This window comes from Tenrec ecaudatus, chromosome 10, assembly GCF_050624435.1.
Source record: "Tenrec ecaudatus isolate mTenEca1 chromosome 10, mTenEca1.hap1, whole genome shotgun sequence".
Classification (NCBI taxonomy): domain Eukaryota; kingdom Metazoa; phylum Chordata; class Mammalia; order Afrosoricida; family Tenrecidae; genus Tenrec; species Tenrec ecaudatus.
The window spans coordinates 59,528,399-59,543,597 of record NC_134539.1 but is presented as its reverse complement, the minus strand read 5'-3'; the positions used below and the strand labels follow the sequence as shown (position 1 = coordinate 59,543,597).

The 15,199-nt window shown below is 61.9% G+C and overlaps 1 protein-coding gene across 5 annotated transcripts in view; it reads right to left on the bottom strand.

Moving 5' to 3' along the window:
* Window positions 1-357: 357 nt before the first annotated feature.
* DAB2IP (DAB2 interacting protein) overlaps window positions 358-15,199 on the bottom strand; it is a 124,382-nt gene continuing 109,540 nt past the window's right edge. For 3 of the 5 annotated variants that reach the window (XM_075560435.1, XM_075560440.1, XM_075560439.1), the window contains 8 exons: window positions 14,594-14,830; window positions 13,229-13,430; window positions 11,315-11,493; window positions 9,001-9,895; window positions 8,309-8,461; window positions 6,428-6,621; window positions 3,814-3,901; window positions 358-3,250 (listed from right to left, as the gene is read on the bottom strand). In XM_075560435.1, the coding sequence (XP_075416550.1) occupies window positions 3,083-3,250; window positions 3,814-3,901; window positions 6,428-6,621; window positions 8,309-8,461; window positions 9,001-9,895; window positions 11,315-11,493; window positions 13,229-13,430; window positions 14,594-14,830 (2,116 nt within the window). In that variant the 3' untranslated portion in view covers window positions 358-3,082. The remainder of the gene's footprint in view (window positions 3,251-3,813; window positions 3,902-6,427; window positions 6,622-8,308; window positions 8,462-9,000; window positions 9,896-11,314; window positions 11,494-13,228; window positions 13,431-14,593; window positions 14,831-15,199) is intronic. The other 2 variants (XM_075560438.1, XM_075560437.1) reach the window with 2 other exon arrangements.

Sequence of the window (15,199 nt, the reverse complement as noted above, 5' to 3'; positions counted from 1 at the left end):
CATGGCTCTGGGGCCTGTCGGGTTGCAGGACCCCAGGGCTACAGGTGCTCCCTGTAGCAGGGATGCTGCAGGGCTGGGAGGAGCCCCGAGAGGCGGAGCTTGGTGACGCATTCTGGTCTCCTCTGAGACTGCCCTCTGAGAGGTGATACCTACCAAGCAGGAAGCTACAGGGCTGCTGGTTCCTGGGAAATCTCGGGTCAGCAGAATGCCACCACTTCCGGTGTGCTGGGACAGCCTCCCCGCTCTCCCCTCTCCTCCCACTGCAGGGGCCCAGGGTGCAGCTTGGACTTGGTGCCCCCAACCCAGATATCCGCAGCTACAGTTGAATGGAGAGGCGAGTCAGACTTAAAATAGCTAAATAAATCTTTAATATTTCTAATTGCAAATGTACAGAAATTGCACAGCCACACAGTCTTAGAACACCAACCACGTTCTCTGTACAGTATGACACAGGGGAGGCGCAGCCGGAGGGAGGGGGAGGCGGCAGCACTCCAGCCAAGCTCCCTTTGCATTTTACCCTTTTCACATACCTACAAAAAGGGGCAGGGCGGGGGGGCCAGCTTCGTGGCTGAGTGTGTACAAAAGAGAGGGGCTGTTCCCTGGACGGTCTGGCTCCAGAAGGATGGGCTGTGAGGGCGGGGCAGGTGCTCTGGAGGGAGAGGACCTGGGGGGGGCTCTCTGGCCTGGCTCCCCCACCCCAGTTTCTAGGCAGTTGGAGAAAATCTTCCCGTAGAGGAAGTTTGGCAGTTCCCTTCACCTTGAACATGAAAGTTATACAGGTCGAGTGGGCCGGTCCGTGTTGGCACAGGGAATGAGGGAGGGAGTGTGTGCCAGCCAGCTGAGCCTGGGACATGACCCAGGCTGGTCTTTCTCCACTGCCCCCCGGCCCCTGGGGAGACTCCTGCGCTGGCTGTATGCTGGGTCCACCTGTGGGGCCCTCTGCATGGGCCCGCTCAGAGCCTCCACCCAGACAGCGTGAGGGAGCCCTCCGCAGCACCAGGACTATGTACAGCCGTTCGGAGAGTGGTTACATTACAGTCAAACACCAAGGGCATTTACAAGACTGTCAGACTTGCCAGGAAGATAAAAATCTGTGAGGGTCTGTACACTTGGACAGTTTTTGCACTACGTAAGGAAGGCTCTGGCCTGAGCTCACACCATGCCCAGGGTGGCCAGCACCGGCCCAGCAGCTGCGTCCTGCCCGCAGGCCCAGGAGCCGCCCCCCAGTATTGCTAAGAGGACCTCCTCTACGATGCCCCGAGGGTGGGGGACGGGGAGCTCACTGGGACCTGCCGGGTGGCTGCCGTGGGCTGACACTTGGGGTGGCACAGGTGAATGGGGCGCGCAGTGGCATGGCACAGCGTCAAACCCCCTCCCCACGGCCTTCGTTCCTGAGGCAGGGTCCCTCAGTGCCCCCCCCCAGCACGTGCTGGGCCCTCGCCGCACCCTAAGTTACATCTACAAGCCCCTTCCTAAGCAGCCGCGCCACCTCTGAGGGCCTAGGGTGGTGTGCTGGCCACCCTTTCTTGTGGGGACGCTGCAGCAGCCCTGGCACCATGTTTCCAGCCACAGGGGCAGGAGGGGCAGTGACACCTCGCTGCTTAGGGTCAGCCCAGTGTCTTGAGGCTGCAGGGCCAGCTTGCCTTCCCGGGGCCCGTCTCAGAAACCACCCCCGGCCTTGCCCTCCATTATCTAGGGCCAAGACCTGAAATATAGAGGAGTGGGAATAGGCAGGGATTGAGGCCCAAGTTCCTGCCACTTATATCCATCCCCGAGGGAGGGAAAGGCCAGGGCAGATCAGCTAGGGCTCAGCCTAGGGCTGAGGATAGCAGCCAGGCTGCGGGGAGTGCCCAGACCCTAGGGCCTGCATCGCCTGGGTCCTTGGCTGGGGCTGAGGGGCGAGGAGGAGGCTGGCCGCACCCCGGGGCCTGGTGCAGGCCGCTGCTGTCTTGGAGAGGGAGCAAGTCTACCATCCTCCGGGGCTGCTATTTCCCATGCAGTGCGCACGCTCAATTTAAAAGGCCCCTGTGTTCCAGCGAGCGGGCAAGCGGGCTTTTGTTTCTAATGCATACTGTGAAAGGAAAGAAAATCACAGTTACCCACCTTCCGCAGCCCGCGCGGCAGAGCTGTTCTTTAAAATGGTCATCACAGGAGAGTCTACCTTAGCTCAGGCTGGGCACCTGCAGGCCACTCCCTGCAGGGATGTGGGGCCCCAGGAGAGGGGTGGGCAGCAGGCTCTGCTCACCTGGGCCAGCCAGCACTGCCCAGGCCCATGGCTTTTGGGAGCCCCTGAGCTTTAGAGCTCAGACCTGAGTGGCGAGTGGACAAGGCCCTGGGCTGTCCCCACAGGTATAAAAGCCACAACCCTCACCAGGTCTTTGGCAATACGACCAGGGACCGGGCAGGTGGGAGGCAGTCTGAGGGCAGGTGTGTGGGGCAGAGGGGGTGAGGGTGAGAATCCTTGGCTCCTTGAGGCCAGGGGGGTCTGGCGGGCTGCATGCAAGGACAGACTGCTGTGTGAAGGCAGGCAGGCCTCGGACCTACAGAGGCTCTGGGCTCGCTCTCCCACCATCTTCCTGTCTGCAGGCCAGCTGACCTGTCAGCTCCTAGAACCTGGTGGGGTGCACAGGTACACAGGGCAGGGCCTGGCTGCCAGGCCTCCTGGGTCCCTGAGACGGCGAAGGGAAGCCCCCCGAGCAGATCCCCGGCTCTGAACTACCCGTCTCCAGGCAGCACCCTCCCTGCCGAGGACATGGGGGACATGCACATGGCCAGGTCGAGGAGGGAAGGTGACACACAAGGACTTCAAGAACCTACAGAGAGTGTTTGGCAGGCCCTCCTTGCCCACGGCTGCCCAGCTCCCCGAGTGCAGTCTCCCACCTGCACCCAAATGCGCTGCTAGGGCCAGAAGAGGGAGGAGGCGGGCTGTGGGCACCGCCCTCACATCAGTCTCACGCCGGGGCCCCCCTGAGGGCCGGTCTTGGCCAGCGGGCGGAGGGCAGACGTGCCTCGGCCTCACGCGCCCGCGCTGGGGCTGCCACCCTGCCCTCGGCCTCCACAGTCCTCCCTCTCCTCAGGCAGGTTAGCAATTGCTGCTGTTCCTGAACTCGCCGTTCTCAGTAATCTGCAATTTGGTGGGGTTGGTGGGGGAGATGCCGTTACGGGCTTGCATGCCGTACCTCTCTTTCAGCTGCGTCAGGGCGCTCATGAGGCGGGCGTTGGCAGCATCCAGGGAGGCGATGCGCTTCTCCTGTTGGCAAGGCAGGCATAAGAGGGGCCCAGGGAAGTCACCAGCAGCCTGGGGTGGGAAAGGCGTCCCAGCAGAGGGGTGGCCTTTGTGGACTAGGACCTCCTTTGGTATGCTTCACACTGGGATGCCAGGCTCTCCCTGGACCTGGGGGCCCCATAGGCGCCCAGCAGTCACAGTTCAGGTCACACTCAGCCCCAACCTGAGCGCAGACCCTCATTCCCTGGGCTGTTCAGTCCCACCCTGCTCCCGGGTGAGTCAGAGGACAGAGGCGAAGCTCCGGTTGAGGTTGAGTACCTCGCGGGGGTCCTCCCCTGCTGCAGAGGCAGTTTGTAAGGTACAGTCCCTCTGCCCTCTGGCCATCTCTCCCCGGCCCCACTCCTGCAGCTTCTACCCTGGTGAAGGCAATGCTTGCAGGGACAGAGCCTGCCCATGGAGACCCACAGTCTGATTTCTCGGAGCCCGAGACCTTGGTCCCTTATCCTCCTGAGCTTCTGCACTGGGTCACTGCCAAGGATGTGGGCAGGCCAGTTCCCACCCTCCCCCCAGAGGCAGAGCACCCCCACCTGGGCATCTATGATCTTCTGTTTAGAGTCCACAGCTGCCTGCATCTCTGCGTGGTCCTTCTTTAGCTCCTCCTCCACCGACATCAACCTGCAGCCAGACGCAGGTACAGTCAGGCTTGTGGGCACAGCCCCAGCACACCTGAACAGGTGGATGTACTAGGGGCAAGCGTGCTCAGGCCACAGGTACATCCCACACCCGCCACCAGCGACCCAGCAATGGATGTGCGCTCTGCTGGCTCCTTCCCCGACCAGGTCACTGCATCCTTTCCCACACAGCCAGCTTGGAGGATGAGCAGGCCACGTGGTGGCATGTCACAGGAGCCCAGCTTGGGGGGGGGGGGCGTGCCGGATACTCCAGGTGCTGAGATGAGTGACGTGGACTCCTTCCCCTCAGGCGTCCACTCAGGAGGGAACCGACATCACTCCCTCCTCAGGGGGAAGCCGGGGGGTGGGGGGAGCTTGGGACGGAGGGCAGGAAGCAGCCATCTGGGACGGTATGGGTGAGGGGACAGTGAGCTCACGCGGAGGGGAGGCAGGTGTGCCCTGTTAATAACTCCTTGCTTGCCAACCCTCCTGATCATTCCGTCTTACTCTTTGACCACTGCCAGGCGTTCCTGCCCTCCAGCTCTCGTTGGTTTCCAGAACCCATCTTTCAGGTGCCCTGTCCTGTCCACCCCCAAGACGCTGGGGTTCTGTGGGGCTCTGCCTCAGCCCTCTATTCTTCAAGGCTACACATTCCTCTGAGAAGAGGCCCCCGAGTCAGCCCCAGCACGACCCTGGCGCCTTCTCCAGCCCAGCGTGCTGGCAGGCACGTGGGGGAGGTGAGCAGTGAGCACTGGCGGGATGCCCTGGGGCCATGCCGAGACAGGAGCCGCACCGCGTGACAGGTAGGACAGATACCGAGCAGAGTGGGGCTATCAGGTGCCATCGGGCAGGAGAGAGATGACACTAGAGTCGGGGAGAGACTTTGGTTGATAGCAATGGTGGAACGACAGGGTAGCTCCTTCCTTCCCTGAAGCAAAACTGGAAGAGCAGACAAAGTGTGGGAAACAGAGGTGTGCAGACGCCTGGAGCGGGAGGTGCAGCGGCCGCCGTGGGAAAGGAGCAAGGGCTTCGAAGCCCTGGGGAGTTTCCAGGGGAAGCAAGGGGAGTGGATCTACCCTGAGCCCAGAGAGTGAGACCTGGGGGGAGGAGGCCACCCAGGGAGATCCCCCCCTCCTCTCTCTGAAGGGTTTCCTGGAGTCTCTGACCAAGCACTAACCTGTACATAGGTGGGAGGAGACTTTCTCAGCTTTGCTGAGAAAGGACCACTAGAAAGGAGGACACAAGACAATCCCAGGAGTGCTCCTTACAGCCCCTCCCCCCAGCTAGACCCTGGGAAAGCCCCAAACACCTAACCAGACACCTAGCCCCCAACTCTACAAAACCCACCATGCCTGGCATCCAAGCAGAAAGGATCAGACAGAGCAGCAGGAAGTGAGAGGCCACAACCAGGAGGGGGCTCATCCACAGACACATCACGGCCAAACAGCTGGCTGACAAGGACGCTGAAGCAGCTTCCCATGCTCTCCAAGGTAGAGGCGGGTTCCAGCACCAAGAGGGGAGGTGGCTTTTAAAAACCCAAACTGAATGCTAGCTGAAACATAGGACCAACAGCGGATCTGACACCGAGGAAGAAATGATCAGCCAACCCCAAGACAGAGCGACAGAAATGACCTAAAGTAGAGAAAAACGCAAGACCAAACGAAACACAGCACCCGTGACGCCGCCCAGAGCATGTCTGTGACAGGCCGCCTGGAAAGATGGGGTGAGCAGAAGAAACAGCCAAAGCAACTTCCAAATTGGCTCAAAACTTTAAACCCACTGATCTCAGAGCTCCGAGGCACATGGACACCACCGGCGGGCACATCATAGTCAAACTTGGTAGAAAGCCGAGGACAAAAGGGAATCTCACAGTGAGATTTCGGCCAGTGAGGAAATCTTGGGAAGAACAAGAATGAGAGGCCCTGTCACCACAGGGCTGGGCGGCGAGGGCCAAACACAGCCCCCCCCCCCTTCTGTAAATGGCTCTGCTACGTGGAAGGGCAACCAAGTGGCCTGCAGAGCCTAGGACACTTTGCTTTACAGCCTATGTGCCAAACCCTCCTGCCCTAAAGCACCGGCAAGGAGCTACGGAGCTACGGGAGAGAACATTTTAAAATGCCTCCAAAGCAGGGCAGGGAGAAAGGCATAGATGGCTGAGAGCCCAAGCATGGAAAGACACCGCGTGCTAGCTACAGTCCAAAGTGGAGGCGGCTCTACTGCCATGCCATCAGGGCAAGGGACATCAGGGACCAGGGAAGTCAAGGCAGAGGACGAAAGGGCCAGTCCATCTAGAGCACACAACAACCCCGCCCGTGGGGAGGTAAGCCAACGAAAGGCGAAGGAATAGGTTAAGTCCGTAGTGAGGAGTTTTAACACCCTGTGCTCAGTAATTGATATAACAGGCAGACTGAGAAGCCACTGGCCCCACCACCACGCAGGAAGGCACCTCCATCCTCCAAGCCCAGGCCCCCCAGTCTCAGGACTGGCGAGAGGAGTGGCCTGGTCTGCCCCGTCGAGGTGGGGTCCCCACCTGCTGATGATGCCCTTCATCTGGATGTCCTTGTCTTCCTGCTGCCGCCGCAGCCGCTCCTCGCCCTCCTCCAGCCGCGCCTGGTACTCCAGCACCAGCTTCTGCGTGGTCTCCTCCTGGCACTTGAACAGGGTCTCGTACTCCTCCAGCTTCTTGGTGGAGATGCGCAACTTGTCCTGCAGCACTGCCAGGTCCTGCCGGGAGGGCGGCGTGCCGAGGGCACAGCACCCAGGACAGAGAGAGCACAGGCTCATGAGCAGGAGCTGGGGCGCGGACGGGTGTTGGGGGGCGAGACTTGGAACGCCTCAGGGGTGGCACTGAGCCCCAAAGCCTCGGCCCTCACCCCCAGGCGGACTTCCCGGCCACAGGATGGACATGCAGATCCAAATTGCAGGAGCAATCACAGGGCCTTAGCGCCTTCTCTAAAGAAGCCCTTGGAGGTATTAAGGACTCTGCCATGCTCCCTAGAAGGGGGACGTGAAGGTGAAGTGACCACATCACAAAGAAGGTGGCATGACTGACCAGTGGGTAAGATGCCCCAGCTTCCCAGTCTCTATCTGAGCCTAAAGCTGCGGTGGGGGACAGAGATTAAGCCAAGGTGGTCCAATCTCTCTAGAGCCAACTTGGACTTCAACCTTGGGGGAAGAGTAGTAACAGGTGGACAGCTGTGGGGATGTGCTGGAGAGGGCCCAGGGCTGCTGGGAAGGACACAGGTCTGCAGAAGGCCTCTCCTAGGCTGAGCAATCAGACCAAGGTTTGTGCCAGCTGGGTTGCCCACAGGCAACACTTCCATATCCGAAGGAAACCCCAGCCCACTGCACACCCGCCCTCTTAGCCCCTCTGGCTGAAGAGGACCAGGCCTTCAGGGCATCGCGGGGATGAGGGGACTGTGGCTCGGGTAGCAGCAGAGGGTGAGAGGCAGGCAGCTCACTCAGCCGAGGACCAGAGGAAGGCAGAAGTACAGTCACCACCTGGCCCCGCAAGCTGTCCATCTCAGCAGCCCCAGAGCCTGGCTCCCCACCTAGCCATACTCCTGGAGCCTCATGCCCCGCGTCTCCTGGTGCCCTCCAGGCAGCCATGGGCAAGCATGTGGGTGCAGCAGAGCAGGGGGATGGCGGAGGGTGGCGGGATGCAGCATGGAGAGGGGCCCTGCCACCCTGACCTCCGTGCCCTGGCCAGCGTGCGAGCCACGCTCTGTGGGCCTGGGCCTGGACCCTGGGTCTACCTGGGCCTCCACTTCTGCAGGGGTAGACAGCCACCACATCAAGTACTCAGACTAGACGTGTGACGTGGGAGAAGAGACAGCCCCTGGCAACTGAAGCCCCACCCTAGGCCTGGTGGAGACAGAGACGTGGACGGGAAGAACCAGGCTGGGAGGAGGCAGGACCACGCAAGGGAGGAGAAGGGGTCTGTGTGGAGCATCATGCCTCAGCCTGCTCAGGGTACGAGGTTCCCATGCACCAAGGTGGCAGTGGAAGCCCCTAGTACAGTGGTTCTCAACCTGTGGGTCAAAACCCTTTTGGGGGATTTGAACAGCCTTTTCATAGGGGTCGTCCAATTCATCACAGTAGCAAAATGGCCGTGATGAAGTAGCAATGAAAATCGTTTTATGGTCGGGGGGTCACCACCAGATGAGGAACTGTGTGGAAGGGTCGCGGCCTGAGGAAGGTTGGGAGCCACTGCGCTCGTGTGTCCCTGGGTCCCGGGCTCTGGGGTGGTGCAGATACACAGCCCGTGGAGGACAGGACACAGACCTAGGCTCAAACGCTCTTCAGGCTTGTCCTCTGGATCCCTCAGCTCCGGCTGCCCTCACGTGGGTCACTGGCAGGAACAGGCTGCAGCCCCCCAACCCGGTCCCGGACTGCCAGAGTCCAGCTTTACCTTTTCTGCTGGGCTGGCCTCCTCCTTACTCCTTAGCCTATCCCTGTGGGGGGGATCGGGGCCCAGGCCCTCGTCTTCTAAAAACTGCGCGTTCATGGTCAAGAGCCACGCGGCCGTGCGGTCCAGGGCATTGGGGCTCACGGGTGAAGGGCCCTACAATGAAACACAGCTGTGAGGGGCTGGAGGAAGGCAGCAGAGGGGCAGGGAGCAGGGAACGGCCAGGCGGACCACAGGGACAAGAGGGAAGGGAGGGGACTAGGATCCCACTGGCTGAGGGCCTACGGTGCAGGCCCTGCCCCAGGGAGTCTGCCGGGACTGTCAGCCTGGGGGCTGCTCAGCCGAGTGAAGGTGTAGACAGCGCTAGGTTGAGAATTCAACCAGAAGCATGTCACCCATGGGTGGTGGGTGCAGCCCTCTGGTGACAGGGGCTCTTCCCGCCTACCCAGGCAGTGGCCCAAGAGCCAGATGAGCCTGGAGGAGTGCTGGGAAGGCTAAGGACAGGGGCCTAGAGTCCCTGGTTAGAGGCCAGAGGCTGGGCCGGGAGGCCCAGGATCAGGAGGTGGAAGGGGCCCGGCGCAGCACCACTGAGCATGGGATGGGTGGGTGCAAGCGGCAGTGAAATGACCGGGGCAGGGTGGGGGTTAGGGAGGGGAGGGGGCGCATGAAGCCAGAGGGGCCTTTGGGGCACTGACCTGCTTGTGCACTGCCCGTGGCTTCAGCTCCGGGCTGTCTCCCTTGGAGGAGGAGGACTGCTGTCGCAGGCGGGCCCCGGGCCCAGCCCAGTCAGGTGAGGCTGAAGTCAGGGCCCCGCTCGAAGGCCGTGGGTACTGCAGGGTGCTCAGCAGGGTGGGCGGCGTCCGGCCTCGGGGGGCAGGGGGTGGTGGAGGGGGCGGCGGCGGCGGCTGGTCGATCCGCCGCTGGGGGCCAGCACTGTTTTGCCGTGGCATGGTGGGCTGCCCGCCTTTCTCAGTCAGCGACATCTGCCTTCGGGCCAGTTCGCCAGGCCTCCGGGCCAGCTCTTCGGTGGTTGCGGCGGTGCTGAAGGTGCCCAGCTTGGCGGCGGCCGCCAGCTCCTCACTGTTGCTGTGGGAGCTCAGGGAGCTGTGGCCCTCAGAGCCTGAGTCCCCAAGGCCACGGGGTGACAGTGGCAGCCCGGCCGCCATCTGGTACACGGGGTTCTGGAAGGAGAGCGGTGCCAACAACTGGGGCCGGCCCGGCACACCCTCCGAGGTGCCTGGTGTGGTCGGCGTCTGGCCTGCCCGCTGCACCGTGGCCAGCCCTGTCAGGTTCACTGGGGCCGCCCGGGCCGGCCACCCAGCCACCAGCTGTGTTGTAGGTGCCTGCCCATCGGCGGCGAGGGCGTCGGGGCCAGCTGGGGAGCCCACCTCCCCATCCAGCGGGCGGGCGTCTTGGAGGTCCACCATGGACAGGCTCCTGCCGCCGTTGGCCATCTGAAGGTCGGGCTCGTTGGCTTCCGAGTAGCTCGAGCTGCGGGCAGGCGAGGGCTGGACCCCGGAGGACCTTGTGACAAAAAACAAGTCCTTGTTTTCGGGGGTTGGAGACGGTAACCGGGTGAAATCTACCAGACTGCAGGGAGACAAGCACACACAGGAAAGAAGAGCTGTGAATGCAGTCAAGGTCATCCAAACCCGAGAGCCCCCACCCCGCCCGCCAACCAGGCCGGGTCAGCATGGGGCCGAGCAGTCGGGAACTTGGCTCAGGGGCCGTCCTGCTCAGCTGCCTCCGAGGACAAGGTATGCTGGGGCCTCCCCGGGATTAAGCCACAACCCACCACGCAGCAGCTCTTGGCGACACCGAGGCTGTTCCCACTCCCTCTAGCTCCTCAATCAGACTGTGCGCCAGTGCGGGGGCCTGCTGAAGCCCCCACACCCACTGCTGCTCCCTGCTTTGACTGGCAGGCGGGGGCTGCTGTGCCAGTTCCTGCCAACCGCCCCTCAGGGGAGGAACCTCCCAGGGCAGGGGGGTCGGGCACCCTGCAGCAGAGGGCACAGGCCCCCACCAGTGCTCTTCCTGGCCCTACCCCTCCACAGATGCCAGCTCTCTGTGGTGGGAGCCAGGTGGATTTCAGAGCGGAGAGCAGGGGGAGAGGGCTCGAGGCTGGAGGCAGCCAGGCCTCAGGACTTGACAAGAGGCTTAGGCCGTGAGGCCGAGCCAGCTTAGGCTGAGCCAGAGATCAGGGCTGAGCTCCAGGAGACAGGCGGGCTGCTGGGAGAAGCTGGGGGGCAGAGCACACACACCACACCCAGGTCCAGGGTCCTCACGACCACAGAGTGCTGTCCCCACCAAAGACTGCCGGTCATCAGACTGACTCCCACTGTGAGACTCGGAATGCTGGGGACTGGGTCTTCTCCCGGGTCACCCACCGGGCACACCCTTCCGCCACCCTTGACCTCTGCGGTCTCTTTTCTGAAACCCTGCAGCTGCTACCTGATTCCCACCTCTGTGCTCATGCATGGGTATAGGAAAGATCTCCGCCTAGGTGGCGAGGCACAGGAGCAAGGAAGCTTGCTCTCAGAGCCCAACGTAAACCCCAACTGGACTAGTGTGTGTGTGTTACACCGGCCACATGGCTGTCTGGGCAGCCGGCTGCCGGCACCTCTCCTCTGAGGGCCCGGCAGGCACACCCAAGAGCCTGCCCATGGAGACTCTGGCTCAAGCCCAGGGTGTAGTGGGAGGCAGGACACCGGGAGACATGTCAATGCGGCCTGGTTTGGGACCAGTCATTGCCTTTCTCCAGGCCTGTGCTTGGGTCAGTCTCTGTCTAGGCGCCTCTTTTCTGAACAGGTCTAAACTTTAGTGCCACCTCCTCTGGGAAGTCTTTCTAGATTCTCCCACGGGCATGCGCAATGCATAGCTGTCTCATCCAGGCTTGTTCGTGTTCATCCGTCTAGGTGCCCTACCCCCCTCACCCCCCAAGGTGAGATTGCAGATGGGCTGTGTCTGCACATGCATCCCTCCCCCTTCCAAAGCCCAGGCGGTTCTTACCCAGAGAGATCATTCTCAATCACCATCTTCTGCAACCCGGCGGAGAGGCTGCTGCTGCCAGAGCCGGGTGTGGAAGCCAGGTCGTTGGTCCCCATGAACTGCCCGCTGGTCGGGGTGTTCAGTGCTGTGTGGACGTCCCTCAGGATCCGGGGCAGGGGCCCCAGTTTGGACAAAATGCTCTGCAAAGACACAACAGGGGGCAGGTGTGAGCTGCTGGGGCCTCTCAGTGAAGGCAAGGGTGCTGTGGTCACCAAGGAACCCAAGGGGTAGCTGGGGGTGGGGGAGGGGGCGCCAGGCGGGGAGCCCCTTCATCCCAAGGCAGATCCGGAAGGTCTGGTCTAAGCAGGGGGCTGTAAGTCCAGGATCCACAAATCTCCCATATACTTTCCAAAGCAGGCACCCTGGCTCAGCATGAACCCTTCATCCTGGGCCCTCCCGGTGGAGCCGCCTCTATCCTGTGCCCCACTGTAAGGCCCAGTTTGGCACACGGATACCACCCCACCCCTCCCCTCAAGGGTCCAGCAGCCCCTCCCTCACCAACTGCACAGGGAAGGCCCATCTGCTGCCTGCTGGACAAGACCATAAGCACAGGAGCAGGCAGGCAGCCCACAGGCTCCCACGATTGTGTAGCCGAACACCCCATTTGTAGAAAAATAAATTTACGCGGGCCCTGTGAGAGACTTTTGTACTACAGCTCACAATCCTGGATCTGCTTCTATAGCCCCGGACCACTGGGCACCCTTGGCAAACACTGGTTTAGACCAATGGCACTGAGGCTTTCGGGGAGCGGCAGGGGTGTCTGACTGTGCACAAAGAATGGGGGCCCTTCATATAGTCCCAGGGGCACCAAGGCAAACAGCTCGATGCAAAGTCCTTGCTGTGCCACCATCCCAGGATGCGCCCCTCCCCCCTCACCGCCTTGAAGGACAGCGGCACTGACCGCAGGGGCTTCACACCCACCGCCTCTCTGGCAGCCAGGAGCAGCGGGCACAAAGCAAGTGCTACTCTGGGCAACTTCACCAGCATGGGCTTTTTCTAAGGGGGTGGCGAGACCCACTGGCGCTCACGTGTGCCTGTGCACATGCAGGCCTGAGGAGGGACAGAGGAAAGTCCGCTGGACCTGGAATTCTCACTTGAAAACCACCCAGGTAAGGAAAGACCGGCTCTGCCTGGGTGCCCACATACTGCTTTGGTGGGCACTTCTAGGTAGAGGGGTCAGAACCTGCTGCTGTGGACGTCGGCACCATCGGTGGCCAGGGAGCGGCCACTCCTGGCAACTGCAGCAAGGCCAGAGGCATCTAGGGACTAGCTAACGGCCAAGGACACCCCTGGGCAGGTTTACAAGCCCTGCCTTACACTCTCTCTTTTCCAGACAAGCCAACTTGCTGCCGTCAACTCGGTTCCAAATGGTGTCACTGCCGTGATTCTGACTCGCAGTGACTCTTCACAGGGTTCAGAGGCTGTAAGCGTCTTTCTAAGAAGCGGCCTCAACTCTCAGCCTTCCTCATGCCGCAGCCCTTTCAGACAGCTAGTGGTGACCCCCGCCCCCACCACCATAAGGTTATTTTCACTGCTGCTTCATCACTGTCACTTTGCTGTTTTGAGTCAGGTGACCCCTGTGAGGGTCTTTTGGACCGCAAAGGGGTGGCGACCCACAGGTTGAGAACCACTGCTCTAGGTGAAGTGGCTGTAGGAACCCCGCTGAAGGCATGTCACCGGACACGGAGGCACAGCCCAAAGACCCATCCCCTGGTGAGCGAGACCCGAGGCTGCTGGTGAGGGGCCCTCAGTCACAGAGAAGACTGGTCCCAGACCCCCCCTCGGGGCCCCTGATCGATGTCATACAGGGTGGGCCGGCAGGCCCTCAATGGTAAGCCGGGAATGGGACCCCGTGCCCGCGCCCCCGCCGGGCACCTGCTCCAGCTGGCTGAGGGCCTCCCAGAGCAGCGAGTGCAGGCTGGAGAGCTCGCGGCCCAGGTCGATGTAGCCCTCGAAGCCGGCCGTGTTGGAGACGGTCTCCGGGTTGGAGATCTCCAGCAGGAAGCGCTGCATGTTGGTCCACTCATGCTCCAGGAACTGGTTCATGAAGGACATGTACTCCTCTTTGCTGCCGAACCTGGCGGGGGGGCGAGGAGGGCTCAGCACCCGGCCCAAGGCTGCCCCAGACAGACCCAGGGCACTGCCCACCAGCTCCCTTCCCCAGTCTCACGGACCTCTTTCCTGACCTCATCTCTCAGGACACCTGAGCCGCCCCCACTGTCCCTCAACTCCACACGGGACCAGGCTTCTCCACCGAGCTGCCACCTCCCAGAGTCACCCACCCAGCACAGACACATCGGAAGTCATCGTCACTGCAAGGCCCTGAGCAACCTTCTCTCAGGCCTGGTCCGGTGCCCGGGGGTGGGCGGTGGGAGGGTGGTGGAGGGGGGGGTAGGTTGAAGACCCTGCTGGCAGCAAGACGCCGATGCCCCAGCAGTCAACTTCTCATCTCTCCTGGCACCAGCAAGGCCTGCTGTGGCTGCTGCTTGCCCTCAGAGTACCCCTAGCCCTCTGACTTCCGCCTGAAGCCTGGTTCTGCTCTCTTCCAGGTCTGCCACCTCCATCATGACCCAGAGCACAGGGACACCTGCCCCACTGCCCTGCCTGGCCTTCAAGGACCCCCATGTCCTCTTGCGTCTCCCGGGCTGGCACTTGATCCAATAGTGTCACTGAATCTCTGACCAACACCTCCTCTGGTGACATACAGCTGGGGACTACCTCTCCCAGGAAGGTGGCCCCATGCACCCTCTCCTAACAAGCTTCCCTCTCTCTGCTGTGGCTCTGCCCCCGTCTCCTCTGCAGAGAGGCTGGGCACACAGAACAGCAGCTCTGTGAGGGAGCCAGTCCCTCCACCGCCACCCACTGCCCTCCCTCTGCCCAGGCACCCCAAACAGAGGCAGCGCAGGGCCTTAAACAAAACCCGTGTGAAACCCCATGGGCCAGCCTGCTCAGAGGGAAAGCCCCGGTTCACTTCAAAATCAGGCTTGTGAACGGGTGAAGCAAGCAGGGGAGACCGCGCCCGCCGCAAACGTGGCTTCAAAACGGCAGAGGGAAAAACCATCTGCCCTTTGAAGGAAGCCTCAGAATGGCGCTGCCTGGGCATCAGGAATGCCAGCGACTTCCTGTTCGGACCCTCCCTAGCCTGTCTGCTTTGAAGTCCGAGAGGGGGTGGAGCGGAGGTTTGTTGTGGAAAAGGTTGGATCCTGGGGCTGGCCAGGCTCTGACTCCAGCCCCACTCACTTGGCGAAGTTGGCCAGGTTCTGGGTGACCTTGGCAATGAGAGTGAGGGTGCGGGCAGTGCGGTCATCGGGGTACTCCTGCAGTAGGTTGAAGAGGGAAGGCGACATGATGGCCGGGCACAGGAAACGCAGGAAGAGGGAGGCGCTGATGAGGCGTTCGCTGATGTCAGGCCGGCCGCGGCTGCTGCACTCCTGCCTCCAGGAGGCAAAGACCTCCTTCAGCTCCCGAGGGAAGACGCTGTGCAGGGACACAGGGGGACCTGGCTGTCAGGCAGAGGCCCAGCCCCACCTCTACCTCACAACAGCTGGGCTCCCTCAGCCATGGGGTCGGCTCTGGAAAGGCTGCTGGGCAGGGAGTGCCCAGCAGGGAGGCTGAGTGACTGGCCAGCTGGGTAGGGAGGCCTCTGAGTAGGTGGGGGACAACGGAGGAGCTGGACCAGTATCACAACTGCCTCTCCACTTCCTGGTTTGGGCCCTCTCCACCTCCCCCAGGCCTCGGACTTGCCTCTCAGCCCTCCCCAGGGAGCAAGCACCCCAGCAGAGCCAGGAAAACCCGAGGCCTGTGGGTGCCGGCCTCAGGCCCCGTCACTGGCCCTTGGAACTTCCT